The sequence below is a fragment of the Eschscholzia californica genome, unplaced genomic scaffold (genome assembly GCF_041429995.1).
Source record: "Eschscholzia californica isolate CP2 unplaced genomic scaffold, dmEscCali1.0.p SCAF_6, whole genome shotgun sequence".
Taxonomy (NCBI): domain Eukaryota; kingdom Viridiplantae; phylum Streptophyta; class Magnoliopsida; order Ranunculales; family Papaveraceae; genus Eschscholzia; species Eschscholzia californica.
The window spans coordinates 10,589,418-10,605,370 of NW_028238483.1; the positions used below are offsets into that span (position 1 = coordinate 10,589,418).

The window sequence follows — 15,953 nt, forward strand, 5'->3', positions numbered from 1 at the left end:
TGAAACATTTTAATGGGATATACTCTTCGTAAGAGAATCAAAAGAACCGTACGACAAACACTTGAAGTACAAATGAAACTAATCACAGTTCACAAGAAGATTACTTCTATTTTTGCTTTCAATTATGTAAGAAAGTGAATTCAGATTATACCATTTCATACAGTGACTTGTATTTGATTTATATTTCACTGAGGAACAGAATTTGGATTACAAGACTTAGTTAGTGGTTAATACATAGTGATGTTATCATCGCTTAATCTTTAACTCTGCAACTGGAACGTAAACAACTTGGTCATTTACATGATTTTTCCCCTTCCATATTCTCATTAAAACCTGCTTCATTTCTGCTAACTTGGCCTGGAGATGACATAATCTCTCCATCTCAGCACAATATTGTTGCTCTACCTTCTCTGAAATTACCTCCTCATGGTTGATGTTTTCGTGCGGAAATTTTCTCCTTGTATCAGTCAGATTCTTCTTGTAATTTATGTCATTGCCAATTAGCTGCAGTAAGACATGAAACTGGGGTTACCAAGTTGTTTGATACTTTGATCAAGGTACATATAATCTCATATTTACATTGGACCATACTTGGAACAACAATAACAATATTATTAGCAATGTCTGCAAGAGACTGCAACTTTGGCTCCGAAGGGTCATCAATGAATTTTGAGAATATCAGTCCAATTTGCCGTAGTGTTATCTTTTCAAGTTAAACATATAAATAAATCTATAGTTACTCAGTCACATGCGACAGTTGACAAAAATTAGTGCGGATGTGTACCCGTGTTTAAAACTACAAACATTCACACCCTACTGTGTCAAATTCATGTGGCTTCCTATGAATTGGCTCGTCTCACTTAAATTGGTGGGCATGTAAATGTTTCCAAAAGTCAAAAAAATTTTGGTTGACCGAGGATGACAAATCAATAGATACAAGTACATGTGGCACACACGGGTCTATTACTAGACTTATGACTATCTTTCAATAGGTACGACTCCTAATTTTAACCGTGAAACAAAACTACAATAAAGATGGTACCGTTCCACCCGTGTGTGCCTTTATCTAGTCAACCATGTTAGACCCACAGCATAAAGCATGAAAAAAATATGTAAGAGCTACTCAATACCTCATGAGAATTAGTTTGCCAAACTCCAATTGTACTTTTGTACCGTTTCTTCTTTTGGTTATTGGTTAGAGCTTTAGATTTGTTCTTGAGATGAACTTCTCTTAAACTTTTCGGTATTAAGACTTCATTAGCTGATGGGACTATGTCAGAGTTAACAATTGCATTAGGAGTTCGATTGTTTTCAGCTGCAGCAGGTGATTCTTTTGCAGTTTTCCCATTGTTGTCATGTCGACCGGTGCTATCAGCCTGCAGCAATAGGAAAATTCATGTAAGCAATAAAGCAGGGGATCTAATCGAACCACATCCACTGAAAAGTGAATACAACTTTGAATTGTTTTAAACAAAGGGATATGACTTTTAAGCCAAGGAGAATTATGGGTCACTTTGAATTGTTTTAAACAAAGGGATATGACTTTTAATCCAAGGAGAATTATGGGTATTGGTGTCCCATGCGTGCAGGAATCATTATACCGAAATCTAACAAAGCCCCAAATAGAGATACAAGAGATACAAGTAACCGACACTGAAAGTACCTAAAGTATTGACCGGGAGTTCAGTAAAACGTAAACGACTTTAGAAGCTTATGAAGAGTTTGGACTCACCTTTCTGTTCTTAAGTGCTGCATACCTGGCATTTTTGAACCACTTGTTGACCTGCAAAAATTAAGAGAGGAACAAAACAACTTAGGGTTCATTTGCCAACAACCCTTGGTTGGAGTGGTAAGAGGTATAATCTTCCACCTTAGAGGTCAAGGGTTCGAGGCACACGCTAAACAATTGAAAAAAAAAAAACTTAGGGTTCATTAGTACCAAATGAGGTGGAAAAGATAAACAAATAATAAGAATGTCATAAGTCAAGAAAATGTATCCTTCGAATTGGTCCAGCCAGGATGAAAGTGAATGTTGGTATTAAACCTAGTACACCTTTGAAATTTCACTATAAACTGAATCACTTGATTAAGATCGTGTTTCAAGAAGTGAAAGTAAATCAAATCTAATGACAGACCTGATTTCTTCTGTCAACATCGTGTTTTAACTGTTACTCATCTTGTTCATGCGTGGCTTACCTTCTCAGATGCAATACCCAACTGTTCCGAGAGATTCTCTTTGGCAGCTCTTGAGGGAAGCTCATTTTCAGCAAAGACTCTACGAAGTTTCTGAGCGTGCAACAAACATAATTCACTTATATAAGAACCATTTTAGTAAAAGAACATCCTAACCGGAAACAGCATATCAATTTTATGAAGGTAATCAAGCTTAAGGTTGACAGTTAGTATCGTCAATTATAAAACATTTTCTTTGTCCAAGTATGTATTCCTACTTCCATCAGGTTTTATGCCAACCCACCTTATTTATTCTCTATTATGTATAGTGTTATTATTCTATACCCTGCTTACACTGGTCTACGGAGCTCACACAAAGTTGTAGGAATCATTTTTCACATATCTAGGTCCATCATTTCTATTTGTATGCTTGTGCTTGAGTCACCTAAATAGTCAACCAAACTAAGCTGATCTGCTGGTGCAGTAGTATACTAAAATGAGTGGGAATGCTTAAATACCTCAACAGCGTGTGAGGGAATTCTGAATAGTGTTCTTTTATCTTCTAGAGGGGAGCATGGTTTCATTTTAGCTTCTACAAGCATTGCATTGGAACATCCATCGCCAGTTCCACATAAAGCCACCAGAGTTCCAGCTGCATCACTCTCATTCAATCTTCGTCGCCTCCTACCAGGTCCCCAGTCCTCATCTTCACTAACTTGTTCATTTTCGATCACGTCCTTTCCAAACATCTCCTAGGCAACATCCAGAGGATAAGAAATCATATTTGAAACAATAAGTAAGGTGAGTTAATTCTTCATCCAGCAAAGTAAGAACGCTAACATCTAATTTTTAGATTTTTCTAAGATACTCACATCATGGAGTTGCTGATAATCAACATCTCTCCTCTGCCTACGTTGATTCATTATTTCACAGCCAGTAGAGTCATCAGGATCTATGCTTCTGTTCTTACCAGAGCTCTTTCCTCTATCTTTACCCTGATAAGATCCACCATTAGGGGATCTATCGTCTTCAGAATTCCTGGGTTGCAACTTAGCTTCTTCATCAGATGTCCAGAAAAAGCTACTGGAACTACTTGCTTCATCATCTTCACTGCCTGTTCTGCTAAAGCTGCAGCTAACATCATTTCTTTCTGGATCATAATCATGGTCATCAGACTCATCAGATGGCCATGCATCATCAGGAATGAGAGATGTTTTCTCCTCATTAGGCCTTGAAGCTTCCTCCTTGAAAATTTCCTGTCATGAACGAATTTACTAGTGTGCTAGAAGTTGGGGATCAAACACTGTAAATTGAGCACCGGAAAGAAAATAAGAAGTTCTACTAGGTGTTGAATTTTCACTCACTTGCCAATTACTGTTTACAGAGAAGTGGGTTCCCAGGTGTGCATTTACGGCATCCAGTATTTCCATTTTACAGTCACAAAATTTACAAAACCATCCTTGATCTCCCGGAGGAACTGTAACATAAACAATTCAAGAAGTAGTTAGTTAATTTAAGCAAGAAGAGCAGATATGAGATACCAGAAGAATAGGATTTAAGCTATATAACATGGGCACTTATATCACTGGTATCATAACCAACTGCTCTACGAGGAATTAGATACATTGGGTGGAAAAAGCCCAACAAGGAGACAGTCGTAAGCGTATTGTGTCTTGGGTGATTAGAACTTCAATTTTGTACGAACTACTTTTTCAGCTAGATCAGTCATTTTAACATTGGTCTTGACTCTTAGTCAAAAGGCATGTCAATAGTTCTTTAGGCTTGGGCTTCCTACGCAAACCCGCACGAACCTGCCCAGACTACGTACAAATGTTATACTCATGCAAAATTGTGCAAAGTTTGAAATATGCAAACCTAAGCAAACCTTGCAGCCGCGAAAAAATTGTTGGATCCTTTTTGGACAAAGGAAAATATGGGCTCTAGAGTTTTGGCCAATTTTCCTTTTCACAAAAAAGAAAGTTAACCTAAAGTAGTATTTTGTAGTCCTAACATGATCGTAGGCAAGTATCCACCAGATGTACAAACAAAATCTCACACTATACACGTGAAAGGCTGCGAGTCTGACACAAATATCAGAGTTTCAGGTACCAGAAATGGCAAAGTAAATACTAAAGAGAACATCCGCATTAAATAGATCCTGGGTGAAGTACAACAAATAAAAACCGCAAGTTGAAATAAAACTGTAACCAAAGAATTTAGAAGAATGGGCTCACTATTTTCTGTTGCTAACGGCGGTTCTAAGCATTTCTGGTGGAAAGCACGATTGCAAGTCCCATCACATAGTATAATGTCATTATCTAGAAAAGCCTCTTGCAATTTGCATGTTGCGCAGAAAATCTAAAAACAGAATATAGAGCTATTAATATTCATTATCTAGACCTTAAACTAGATTTAACCACCAGGAAAAGAAGAGAGTTATTGAGTTACTGCTGAAAAGATGCCATGTTCCCTTCAACTATTTACTATTTTGTCATTTTCAACAACCCAAATTATTTCATGAAGCTCTAGTTAACTTGGGACAGATTACACAAAAAAGTACTTTACTAGAGAACAGGACGTTGTAACGTGTACATGTTCATGGAAAACAGATCCATCCGGACCAAATGCAGATTGTTCAATGGAGCCCTCGGAACTAAGCAGATCTAGCTGGTGAATTGCATCTCGGATTCCAAGTTTACATTTCAATATCTGCTTTGTTGCTCTCTGTAGCTCCTTCACTGGCTTAATCTTTTCACGACTGCAGATAACATTTTGAAACATACAGAAGGATTAATTAAGTTAGCTTGACAACTTATTTAATTATTCAGAATCTTACATCAGGACATGCTATCAGTTATCACTCGAAGTGTCAGAAAAATAAATCTAAGACACATTAAAACAGGTTCTACTGACAATTTATATCATACCCCATGGAGCTTTGTCAGATTCGAACTGAAGAGCAAAGTAAATAGAACATAGGAACATATTTTACTTGCTAATTATGCATATAATGGATACTCAAAGACTGGAAAACAAGATAGGGGTGCAAGGTGAAGAAAACTTATATAAGGAATGAACACATTATATGGCGGTGACCAAAGTGAACGCTCCTCAGGGTGAATACGTCTAGTAGAGAAACTGAGGCAGTTAAATCCATTACACCATTAGTGTAAAATCCGACTGGGCCTCTTTGTTCTACCAAATCCAAACCACACTCTATTCAATAGAACATAGGAACATTTTTTACTTGCTAATTCATGCATATAATGGATACTCAAAGACTGAAAAATAAGATAGGGATGCGAGGTGAAGAAAACTTATATAAGGAATCAACACATTATATGGCGGTGACCAAAGTGAACGCTCCTCAGGGTGAATACGTCTAGTCGAGAAACTGAGGCAGTTAAATCCATTACACCATTAGTTTAAAATCCGACTCGGCCTCTCTGTTCTACCAAATCCAAACCACACTCTATTCAATAAGAACAGGAGATAAATATAAGAACTGAGCTCAACTTGTCTCTAAATGTGTCTCATAAGTAATAACCACATACGAATGATCCTTTCAAAAGTTTTAGGAAATGTAATTCCAGTTTGACTTCAAAGTGTGTCCAAGAAGCATCTCGATACATGGTTATTCTTTTACTTCTGTTATCCAGCAGTAAGGCATCCTTCACCATAGGTGTACCAAGGAATGAAATTTCGGTCGGTCAAAAAGTGGGAACGTTTCGGTCAGTGTAGAAACGTGTCGGTCAGTGTGGAAACGTTTCGGTCAGTGTGAAAATCTTACAAATCTACAAAAATGATAAATATATGATGCAATTATGTATAAGAATTTTTTTTTTCTTTGAAACTTTGAATGAATTAATAAAAGAAAAAGATGTTTAACATTATCTATTAGTTTGAAGGAGTATTAACAATTACACAGTTACTTCCGGGGGTAAATTGAATAACTTTTTGGCTATAACCCCCAAAAGATAACATTCTTACTGATAATAGTTAATAGTTAACAAACTATGTTAGTTTAAGAAGGTATCGTCAATTACTCAATTACATAGTTATATCAGGGTGCTACTAAGATAAAATCAATTTAGGCAGTTAAGTCATGACGTAAATCATTCAAATAGGTTTAAAAAGCATTATAACCATAATATCAAAATCAAGAGAGATCTAAGAGAAATGATGATGAAAAAGACGAAGGAAGGGATATGCTTCTAGTATTAGTTTCTCCGGGTTTTTTTGCTAGATTTCTACTATGTCGGTGGAAATTTCGATATTTCCAACCATTTTGGTGGAAATTTGGATCATGTCCGTGGAAACTATGCAGGAAATAGTTGTAAGTGTTACTTCGTGCACCTAATCTGATTTTAGGAAACGTTTCGCGAAATTTCGGTGAAATTTTAGGAAGTTTCATACTTTCATTCCTTGATGTGTACTCCTTAATTTTATGAAGTACTCAACCAAATGGTTAAGTTTTGTTTCTCTCGAAACTAGCTAAAGTTTGGGAACATTAAATTAATTCCCCACAAATTTAGAGAGACATGAATTTCTTCCAGATGGAAGAGATGATACAATTATGAAATGCCCATACCTCTGGCCATTCCAGCCCTCCCCAGAATATGCATCGATGAGGTTCTGGTCCATCTTCATTTTAATTAGCAGGTACCTTGCTCTTCTTTGCAAACTAGCAGCCCCATCTTGATCCCTGCTTTCCTTCTTCCTCTTCCGTCTTTTCTTTCTGTGCACCTTTTGTACCCCAACAGTATCATTTTTGTGTTTTCTAAAGGAAAAGGATTTTCTGTCTTGGACGATCGAGGAAAGTAGAATATCAGAAGAATATGTGTCAGAGACTTTTCGCGCCTTTTTTCTTCTCACTGGGTTCCTCTTCAAAGGGTTTTTCCTGGAACCATCGCTTGAAAACTCAGCTGACCTCTTTGACAAGATTGAATCAACTGTCTTTACATGAGGTTTTTGTTTTGGTTTGTATCTCTTCGTATAGTATTGTTTGTCAACGTTCTTATCCGAAGTAACTAATTTAGACCCAAGATCTTTCCTGGAAAAGATGGACTTGCTTGAAGCTCGAAGGTGTGATTTTGTTCCACTACTCTGCATTTCAGTAGTTCTTATGGGTTTGAACCCTTCTTTTAAGACTTTGAAGTTATCTGCACAAAAGAAACTCTACCCTGAACAATAATTTCATGGCGAGAAAACCAAAATGAAGGCAAAAACTGATGAACATATTTGGTTCAAAAGAAACATCAAGCGGAAAAGGAAAACAGGTTTGATTCACAAGAAAAACTACAAAAGACCTTAATCAGTTCTGATTGAAAGATGTGATCTTTCTTGATACCAATTATAGAAAAGAGCGAAGAGGCAGGAAATAAAGCAAAAGAGTAAAAAATGAACATTTCAATCATGAATCTGTAACCACAATATTCAGGGCTTTTTTTAAAAATCTTTCCATCACATCCAAAATACAAATTTACTCTTCAAGGAAGTAAGAAAAGAATCTAGATTTCAGAGGAGAAAACACAAGGCAAGAAACTCTGTCACAAGACAACCAAACAAATATTTTAAGAACTGCTATAGTAGTTACTCCTATGTCCAAGCCACAATAACTTAATAAGTGATTGTGGGTAGAGAAAAATGAACTGAATACTTTCCTCGTTTCGGTCAAAATTTTGCTACGGGGTTTCTCAGTAATTGAAGACCAGAAAGAATTTATTGGAAAATATTGATTCCAGGGAGCCACATAAATCTTATGCTCTTGGCATACACATTTGCTTCTAAGCCTTCTATAATCTTGAGTTTTGACTATACAATGCTTATCGATTCCTACCTTCACATACCGACAATAAGCATGTCCTTGCCCCAATTAGATATCCCCAGCCCCCCTTAATGAAAATTTTGAATGAGTCTAGCTAGGTAAACAAGCAAAGCTTAGTTCATCCTAAAATCAACATTCAGGTTATAAATAAATAATCTTCTCAAATACCTAAGAATTATGTAATCAACACTAAGAATTCGTGTATCTATTAGTTATTCATACAAAAATCAAATAAACGTTCAAGCTTGTAAATAAGAGAAAAACCTAAATTCAACAATTGATCCTACTAGCAATCCTTCTTCCTTTTTCACATATAAGACAATTCACATACATCGAAAGATTCAACCAACAAACAAAAGGCTGAAATCAAAATTCCAGAAAACCAGGAAAGTTAAGGAAATGCAGTGTTCCTGGTTCTGGTATTGAAATCTGAGAAAATGAATTCGACCTTGAAAGGAAGAAAAGAACAAAAATCCCACAATTAAGCCTTTCCCATTAACCCCAAGAATTAATCTTCTTCTAAAGATAAGGGGAATTAAAAATTCTAGAACTAATCAGATTACAATTGTGACTTTTAGGAAAATATGAGATTAAACAAATAAAACACAATAGAATTAGTTCAACAAAAAATATCTGATTTTTCACATTTGAAAAGATCAGAGTAGTGAATTAGAAATGAAGAAGTTCAACAAAAAAAAAATTAGAAATGAAGAAAAAAAAAGAGTGATATCGAAATAGGTAGGTTACCATAAAAGAGGGAGAGACTGGAGATAGAAGGATCTCTATAACATTTTAAAGAAATTAAATTTCTTCTCTAGTGACTGAATTAGTTTGATTATAATGGTCGTCACACCGGCGCCCTGCTAGTTTTAGGCTCTTCTTTTCTCGGTCGGAGCTTCTTGTTTTTTTCTTTGTTGAAATTTATGGGAGTACTATTTTTCTTTAGCCAAATAATCCAAACAAAATTTAATGGGCTACAGCTTCGGAGAATAAAGAAAAGTCTTCTGGAGCATAAAGGCTTAGTCAATAATGATAGACTTAGCACCTCCAATGGGACATTCTAATACTCTAAAAGTCTAGTTGTCAAGTGTGAAATAAAGATTCTCATTTCTAGTGTCAATATAGAGACACTTTAAATTGGTTTGGTCTCCAATGGAGATCTCTATACTCTCTTACTTAATATACATGTCACTTTTAAATTGAATATGAAAAAAGTAATTGAAATGAAAGGTTTCTATTGGTTTAAATATTAAAGTGACACTTAGAATGTCTCAAAGTGACACTCTAGTTTTAGAGTTTTTCTCTCTAAACACTCTATAATAAATGTGTCCACCTCATAATAGAGTGTCTAACAAAGTGTTCCATTGGAGATGGGTTTTTAACAAAAACTCCAAAAAATCATATTTGGCACTCTAAGTGTTAGATATTGAGTGTCCCATTGGAGATGCTCTTAGAGAGTCTCAAAGAGACACTCTAGGTTTAGAGTTTCTCTCTCTAGACACTCTATAATAAATGTGTCCACCTCATAATAGAGTGTTAGAGATTGAGTGTTAGAGATTGAGTGTCTCATTGGAGATGCTCTAATGGGATACTCAAACTCTAACACTTAAAGTGTCACTTGGGATTTTTATAACTTTTATTAAAAAACCTTCTCCAATGGAACACTCTATTTGACTCTCCATGATGATGTGGAAGCATTTATTATAGAGACACTCTAAATTAGAGTGTCTCATTGAGACTCTCTAAGTGCTACTTTAAAATTTAAACTGATAGAAATATTTTCTTTTCAACTACTCTTTTCCTATCCAATTTAAGAGGTGACATGTGTATTAAGTAGAGAGATTTTAGAGATTTCCATCGGAGACCAAAAAATTTTAGAGTGTCTATATTGACACTTAGGAAAGAATCTTTATTTGACACTTGACAACTAGACTTTAGAGTTTTTGTTAGAGTGTCCCGTTGGAGATGCTCTTGTGACACTCAAACTCTAAAATTTAGAGTGCCACTTAGAATTTATAGAGATATTGTTAAAAACTCAATTCCAATGGGACACTCTACTAGACTATGATGATGTGAAGTATTTATTAATAGAGACTCTCAAGAGAGACACTCTAAAATTAGAGTGTCTTCTTGAGACTCTCTAAGTGCCGCTTTAAAATTCTAACCAATAGAAACCCTTGCTTTTTAACTACTTTTTGTTTGTTGAATTGAAGAGTGACATGTGCATTAAGTAGAGGTATTTTAGAGATCTCCATTGAAGACACATAAAAATTGGAGTCTCTCTATATATTGACACTTATGAAAGAGAACCTTCATTGACACTTGACAACTCTTCATGGGATAGTTTGACATTGACCCATTATTATATCAATTTAATATATTGAGACTCCACCCCGTTTTTTTAACAACTGATTTATGCCCCACGTGGATGGAAAACGTTAACTCCAAATTATATTTTGTGTGTGCGAAAGGCACATGTGAACTAGAACGATTTTGACCTTCTATTATCGGGCGGATGTAATCAGTTTAGTTCCATGATGTTGGGTTATGGTGGTGTCTACTAATGTCGTATAAGCAGAATCTCAGACATCTCATGTCTTAACATTAGTACGTCCCAAGATCATCATGCATAAACTAATAGTTAAACTAATAAGAAAATAGATGATTACCTTAATCACTATTTTCCCTCGAACCTTTCCAATCGCTAAAGAAGACCAAGAGCTCCAATTGTCGCTCCTCTACTTGGGACACCGAAAGGTGTATTTAATCTCCCTTCTTGAGAGCCCGCTAGTGCTCCAATGGTGGTTTGATAAGAAGAACACCTTCTTCTTGCTTGACTAATTGGTAGCTTGGGAATTAGCTCACTTTCTCCTCTCTACTTGATGTGGTAGAGTAAAAAAGCTTAGAGAGAAATTCCACACCTTATTCTCTGCCCTAAGAGTCTTTATATAGAACCCTAATAAGAATCCACCTCCTATTAGGTTTCCTAAAAGACCATTTAGAATAAGATTTAAGGAAATTGCCGAAAATAGCAACTAGTTGATATAGTCCCATACTAGTTGATATAGTCCCATAAGAAAATTACAACAATTAAGACAAATACAAAGATTACAACAATTAAGACAAATACAAATAGGAAAAAACACACAAAAAAAACCTCCATGATTTCTGCCTCATCCTAATGAGTCCCAGCCTATCATCATGAGCAACACATTGCATTTCCTCACTAAGGTGACCTGCTGCAAGATGGTCAATCCCCACTAATTGTCTAGCCTTGGACAACAAATCAGCTAGCTGATTCACCTCTCTAAAACCACATGCTCTAGGCTGCAGATATTGAATCTCGTCGTATTGCATTTAATTCTCCTCCACACACTCAAATACTTCCAAGGAGGAATAGCACCAGACTTGCTCAACAAGTCACAGGCACCCTTTGAATCAATAGCCACCTTCACACTATCAAACCCATAAGCCAAGGAAGTCATAAGACCCACATCAATACCAAGAAAAGTTGAAAATGTCATATATTGCAAACTTCCAGACATGGAAAAATAGTAGGTTGGAAAGAGTTCCAAGCTGACTACTGTTGCAAACTCTACAAACGAAAGAATAAAATTAAAGCTTTAGAAGTTCTAATTCTAGTAAAGAGATACTAGAAATCAACAAAGAAAATTGAAGGACGCGACCTTCGATTAATTGATAAACAATAAAGATTTACTCGGATTAGATCTGTTTTAACTAAACGGTCACCTAAGACCAATTATGAAAGGTCGTATATAGGGTATAAGGCATAAGGTCCATTCTGAGAATAACCTTGACTAGTAAATTGTGAAACCAAAGGAGTTTACAGAGGAGACTCAAGTTTACAAACTCTTGTTATCAGAAATAAAGGTTGTTTATTTCGTCGTCTAAAGTTGGTTTAGTATTTAAACGACAGTCCGTTGATAATGAAATATTCCAAATAGGTTTGTTAGATGCGTGATCTAATGAATGAAACCCTATTACGTGAACTTGGAATTATTTCAGTATCATCTCCCTAGTCCAGGACATTGCATGTTGGGGTGAGCAAAAACCGAACCAATTGGCCGAACCAAACCAAGTCGAACCGCACCGATCGATTTTTGGGCCAAACCGATCACCGTTCGACTTGGTTCGGCCGAAAACCGAATAACCCAAAATCGGTCTGGTTTGGCCTCGACTTGAGTTTCCAGAAACCGCCCAAACCGAACCGACCGAATCCCAAGGAAAAATGAATTAACAATTTTGTAGAGTTAGAAAGTGTTAAACTAAAAAGAAAAAAAAAATTAGAAAATCCCTAATCAAGTCTTCCATACTACTATCCGTCTTTCTTCCTAGTTGTTGTTGTCGGCTTCATCGACCACCTATTCAACTTGATTGAAAGGTTTTAAAGGTAATTCTTCTCTGATTTTCTATTTACCACAACCTATTCTTAATTGTAACTTAAAATTATATATTTTGTATTCACACTTCTACTTATCTTTTGTTTGTAATGGTGGAAAAGTACGATGAATTTTTAATTTTTTTTTCGGCATATGTAATGGCGGAAAAGTATGATGGGTTCTTAATTTTTATTTTCGATATATGCAATGAAATGAAGAACATTAGTTTACATTTTCTCTAAATTGTGCTCGGTTAAACCGATCAATCGAACTCAACCGAACCGAACCAAACCGAGTTGAACCATGTCGGCCGACCAAATGATCGGCTCGACTTCGGCCGACGATTTAGTCAAACCGCCACTAATTGGTTCGGCTTCGGCTTGAGCTAAAAGAAAAAAACCGACCGTTGCTCACCCCTAAATTTGCATGGACAACAATGACTTATGAAGACTAACGCGAGGTTGACAATATAGCGTTGTTTCATGAGCTATGGAATAAGAGTATTCAAGTCAACTACGTGGGTGTATGCTTGAGAATATACACTGGATAACCCATCATTAGAGTACATCAGGAGTGATGAACGTCACAAAACCTCTCATTGACAAGATTGGAGAGATTCCTCAAAACATAAGTGTTCCACTCATCTTATGCAAGGAATGTTTGACTTTGGTTCCGTCAAACGTCGCACCGTAAAAGGAGCTTATAAAGGCGGATACTGGGAAAGACATGATAGACATGAAGCTAAGTGGGGGTGCAAGAATGGATTGTTTCATCCTAATTAAATTAGGAAAAGTATCTCATGGCCACTTGATGAGTAGGAACTAAAAAAGGCGTGGCCACGCTCAAATGGATTAAGTGATTAATCATTTGCATTGACAGTTGTACTCGGGATCAAGAAAGTATGAAAGATATGACGTATAAGATGGGATACAAATTGACAAAGGAATCGAGCATTGCACTTATTCTAAGTACAAGTGGGGGACTGAAGGAGATGCCCTTCGACCAAAGATGCAAGGTGAGCAATTTGTCAGATAGGACAATTGATGAAGAAGATCATCAAGTCCGGACAATTTATGGATCATAGTGTTTAGCTAGAAACCAACTACGATCGTCGAATCACAAAGCGATTCACGGCTAACTTCGTCCAGATCCTACATCGGGTTACACCAAGGAGTGTCGACTTGATCGAAAGATATGACTAGAGGGGTAAGACATATAAACATGGGTTAGACCCATAAATATGTCAAAAAGGCCTAAAGGAAAGCTAAGGCAAAGATAGTTAAAAGGGCCAGAACATAGGAGTTTTGGGTCGAGCACTTAAAGCCCATTAGTGGCTCGGGCAAGGCATGGCCCGACACATTAATAGGGCCTGCCAAACCCAGCCCATTAGGGCATAGGGTGGCTGGCCAGAGTAAGATGAAAAATAGAAGGTAGTTTCTATGTTTGATAAATCATTACTTATTATATTCATCTTCTTCTTCATCTTACATGGATTGTGATAGATATATTCTTCTTCCTTATGCAAGATCTGCAAGATCTAAAGGTATTAACTTGTTATATTCCTGTTTTTAGTTTATTCTTATATTCTTCTTCGTTCCAGCTAATAATTTATCTGTGATTTTGAGTAAGAAGTGTCGAGAAATTCCCCTAGCTTTTCTGTGAATTTGGGTTCTAGTTAGGTTATGACAAAAAATTCCAGTGATTAATCTTTTCTTCTAGTATAACAAGTTATATCTTATAATTTGTTTTCTGATTTCATCTTTTTTTGTTAGTACAACAACAAGCCAATAACATAAACATTATTTCGAGTTCCAACTGTATAGTTTGTAAATTTGTAACTTCAGCTCAGTAAATTCAAAATTTTGTCGTCTTTGTGTTCTTTTTGATTCTTCATACCCGAAGTCCGATCGACCGGTGTCCGGCATGTCCAGAACGATAAAACAGACACGGGCGGGACTTTTTGAGAGGAAATTTTTGGTAAGTTCGTCCGTTTAGTCCGCCAGTCCGAACGGACACCGTGAAGTTTTGTCCTGTAAGGGAATCAAGTCTGTTCGCGGTCTGTCCTTCCAGACCGATTCCCAACCCTAGGTTGGACTCTAACTTTGAAATTCTATATAAGACCCTCATTAGTTCAGAATAAGGTGTTCAGAATTCTCAAGGAGATTTTTATCTCTACAACATTAAGTAGAGAAAGAAAGAGAGAATTAATCCCAACTATCTATCTATTCTAAAGAAGAAGGTGTTCTTCGTCTAATCACCATTAAAGTTCTAGCTAAACTTCATGTGGGAAATCAAGTTGATTACTTGATGTCTCAAGTATAGGAGCTACAATTGGAGCTCTTGGTCTTCTTGTATTCAACCGTTTAAGTCTGTGGGAAATAACGATTAAGGTAACAATCTCTATCTAACTTAGTTCATATTAAGCTTATACATAAGACCCTAGGGATACTAGTGTTAGATATTAGATGTCTGAGATTTCGCTTAGAACATTATGAGCCATAACCCAACAACTAGTGACTAGGTTTCTACCGCAGATCCCTCTTGGCTAACGTTGTTGTGATAGTGAAGAACCCGAATTTTCAACTTTCGGATTTGAAAAAATTCAAAACGGAAGGGAATAATGGCAAAAATTATGGGTTACATGATAAATAGGGGGAGTAGTTATTTTAGAGATATCTTGACCGATTGTTGACACCAATACCCTTTTGTTTTGAGTAATGAGATTTTTTATATCAGCTAGTGGATGTAAATTTGGGGTTTATTTCATTCTTGAAATTAATTGAGAGTGAGCATCACCCACTTGCTACTGGTCAAGACTCTCTTGTCTTCTAGCTAGCACATGGGTAAGGTCCACTTTCAGATGGGAGATGGCATTCAAAGTCATTTTTCCTATAACCCAGTATCCCACATCTTTGAACTAGGGAAACTAGTTGAGTTGCTTGACAACTCATTGTAAAGAACTTAGTGGAGTATTGAAGATTCCCGCATGCGCGCACACTGACGCGCAGCGGGTGGGTTTTTGGGCATTTGGGCCTTTGGGCCGTGGCTCTTGAGCCCATGTGCCCGTGAGTCGTCTATCTCTAACTGATTTCGTGGGGATAATCTAACCAGTTTTCGAGTTTATCTCTAACTCCCCTATCTTCTCTACCACGTCGAATTCAACAAAAAAGATACGCATAAATTTAGTTATCATCCTCCCTCTGAGTACTGAGTTTAGAATTCTGCAATCTCCATTACTATCTTCTTCAGTGCAGTCGAAGACGGTAAGTTGTGGTAAATCCTTGGGAAGTGACCGGAATTAGCAATTTGCACCAAGGTTGCTCTGAAATCACTTTCAAGGCAGTGGCCTCCAGACCACGACACAGCGAAGAAAGTTTTATCTGTTTTATTATTTCATTGATCTACCATATATTTCCATCAGTAATCTTGTCAAACTCCGAATAAAAAATAGACGGTCAGACTTATGCCTCTCATAACCGACGTAGTTGTTTTATTGTAATAGATTATACTCAAATGGGGGCACAAGTCAATTAGTAAAAGAACCATAATGTTAA

At 36.6% G+C, this 15,953-nt stretch overlaps 1 protein-coding gene across 3 annotated transcripts; it reads right to left on the reverse strand.

Moving 5' to 3' along the window:
- Nucleotides 1-88: 88 nt before the first annotated feature.
- PRHA (pathogenesis related homeodomain protein A) lies at nt 89-9,039 on the reverse strand. Of its 3 annotated transcripts, none has more exons than XM_086645168.1 (11): nt 8,747-9,039; nt 6,764-7,334; nt 4,765-4,930; nt 4,407-4,530; nt 3,537-3,649; nt 3,045-3,428; nt 2,691-2,924; nt 2,197-2,286; nt 1,733-1,783; nt 1,131-1,376; nt 89-504 (listed from the first exon to the last, which is right to left on the reverse strand). In XM_086645168.1, exons 2-11 carry the CDS (start codon nt 7,282-7,284, stop codon nt 247-249), a joined length of 2,187 nt encoding a protein of 728 aa, XP_086501294.1. In that variant the 5' UTR covers nt 7,285-7,334; nt 8,747-9,039; the 3' UTR covers nt 89-246. The 3 variants fall into 3 exon arrangements, with proteins under 3 accessions (XP_086501294.1, XP_086501295.1, XP_086501296.1); XM_086645169.1 differs by having other exon boundaries at nt 8,264-8,960; XM_086645170.1 differs by having other exon boundaries at nt 6,764-7,355; nt 8,747-8,915.
- Between the last annotated feature and the right edge of the window lie 6,914 nt (nt 9,040-15,953).

Excerpts from the sequence above, each read along its gene's own strand:
- PRHA (XM_086645168.1), bottom strand. The coding sequence starts at position 7,284 with ATGCAGAGTAGTGGAACAAAATCACACCTTCGAGCTTCAAGCAAGTCC. Across the intron at positions 4,531-4,764 it reads GATCTGTTTTCCATGAACAT|ATTTTCTGCGCAACATGCAA; the intron begins GTACACGTTACA and ends TTCTGTTTTTAG. Across the intron at positions 2,925-3,044 it reads ATTATCAGCAACTCCATGAT|GAGATGTTTGGAAAGGACGT; the intron begins GTGAGTATCTTA and ends GATGTTGCCTAG.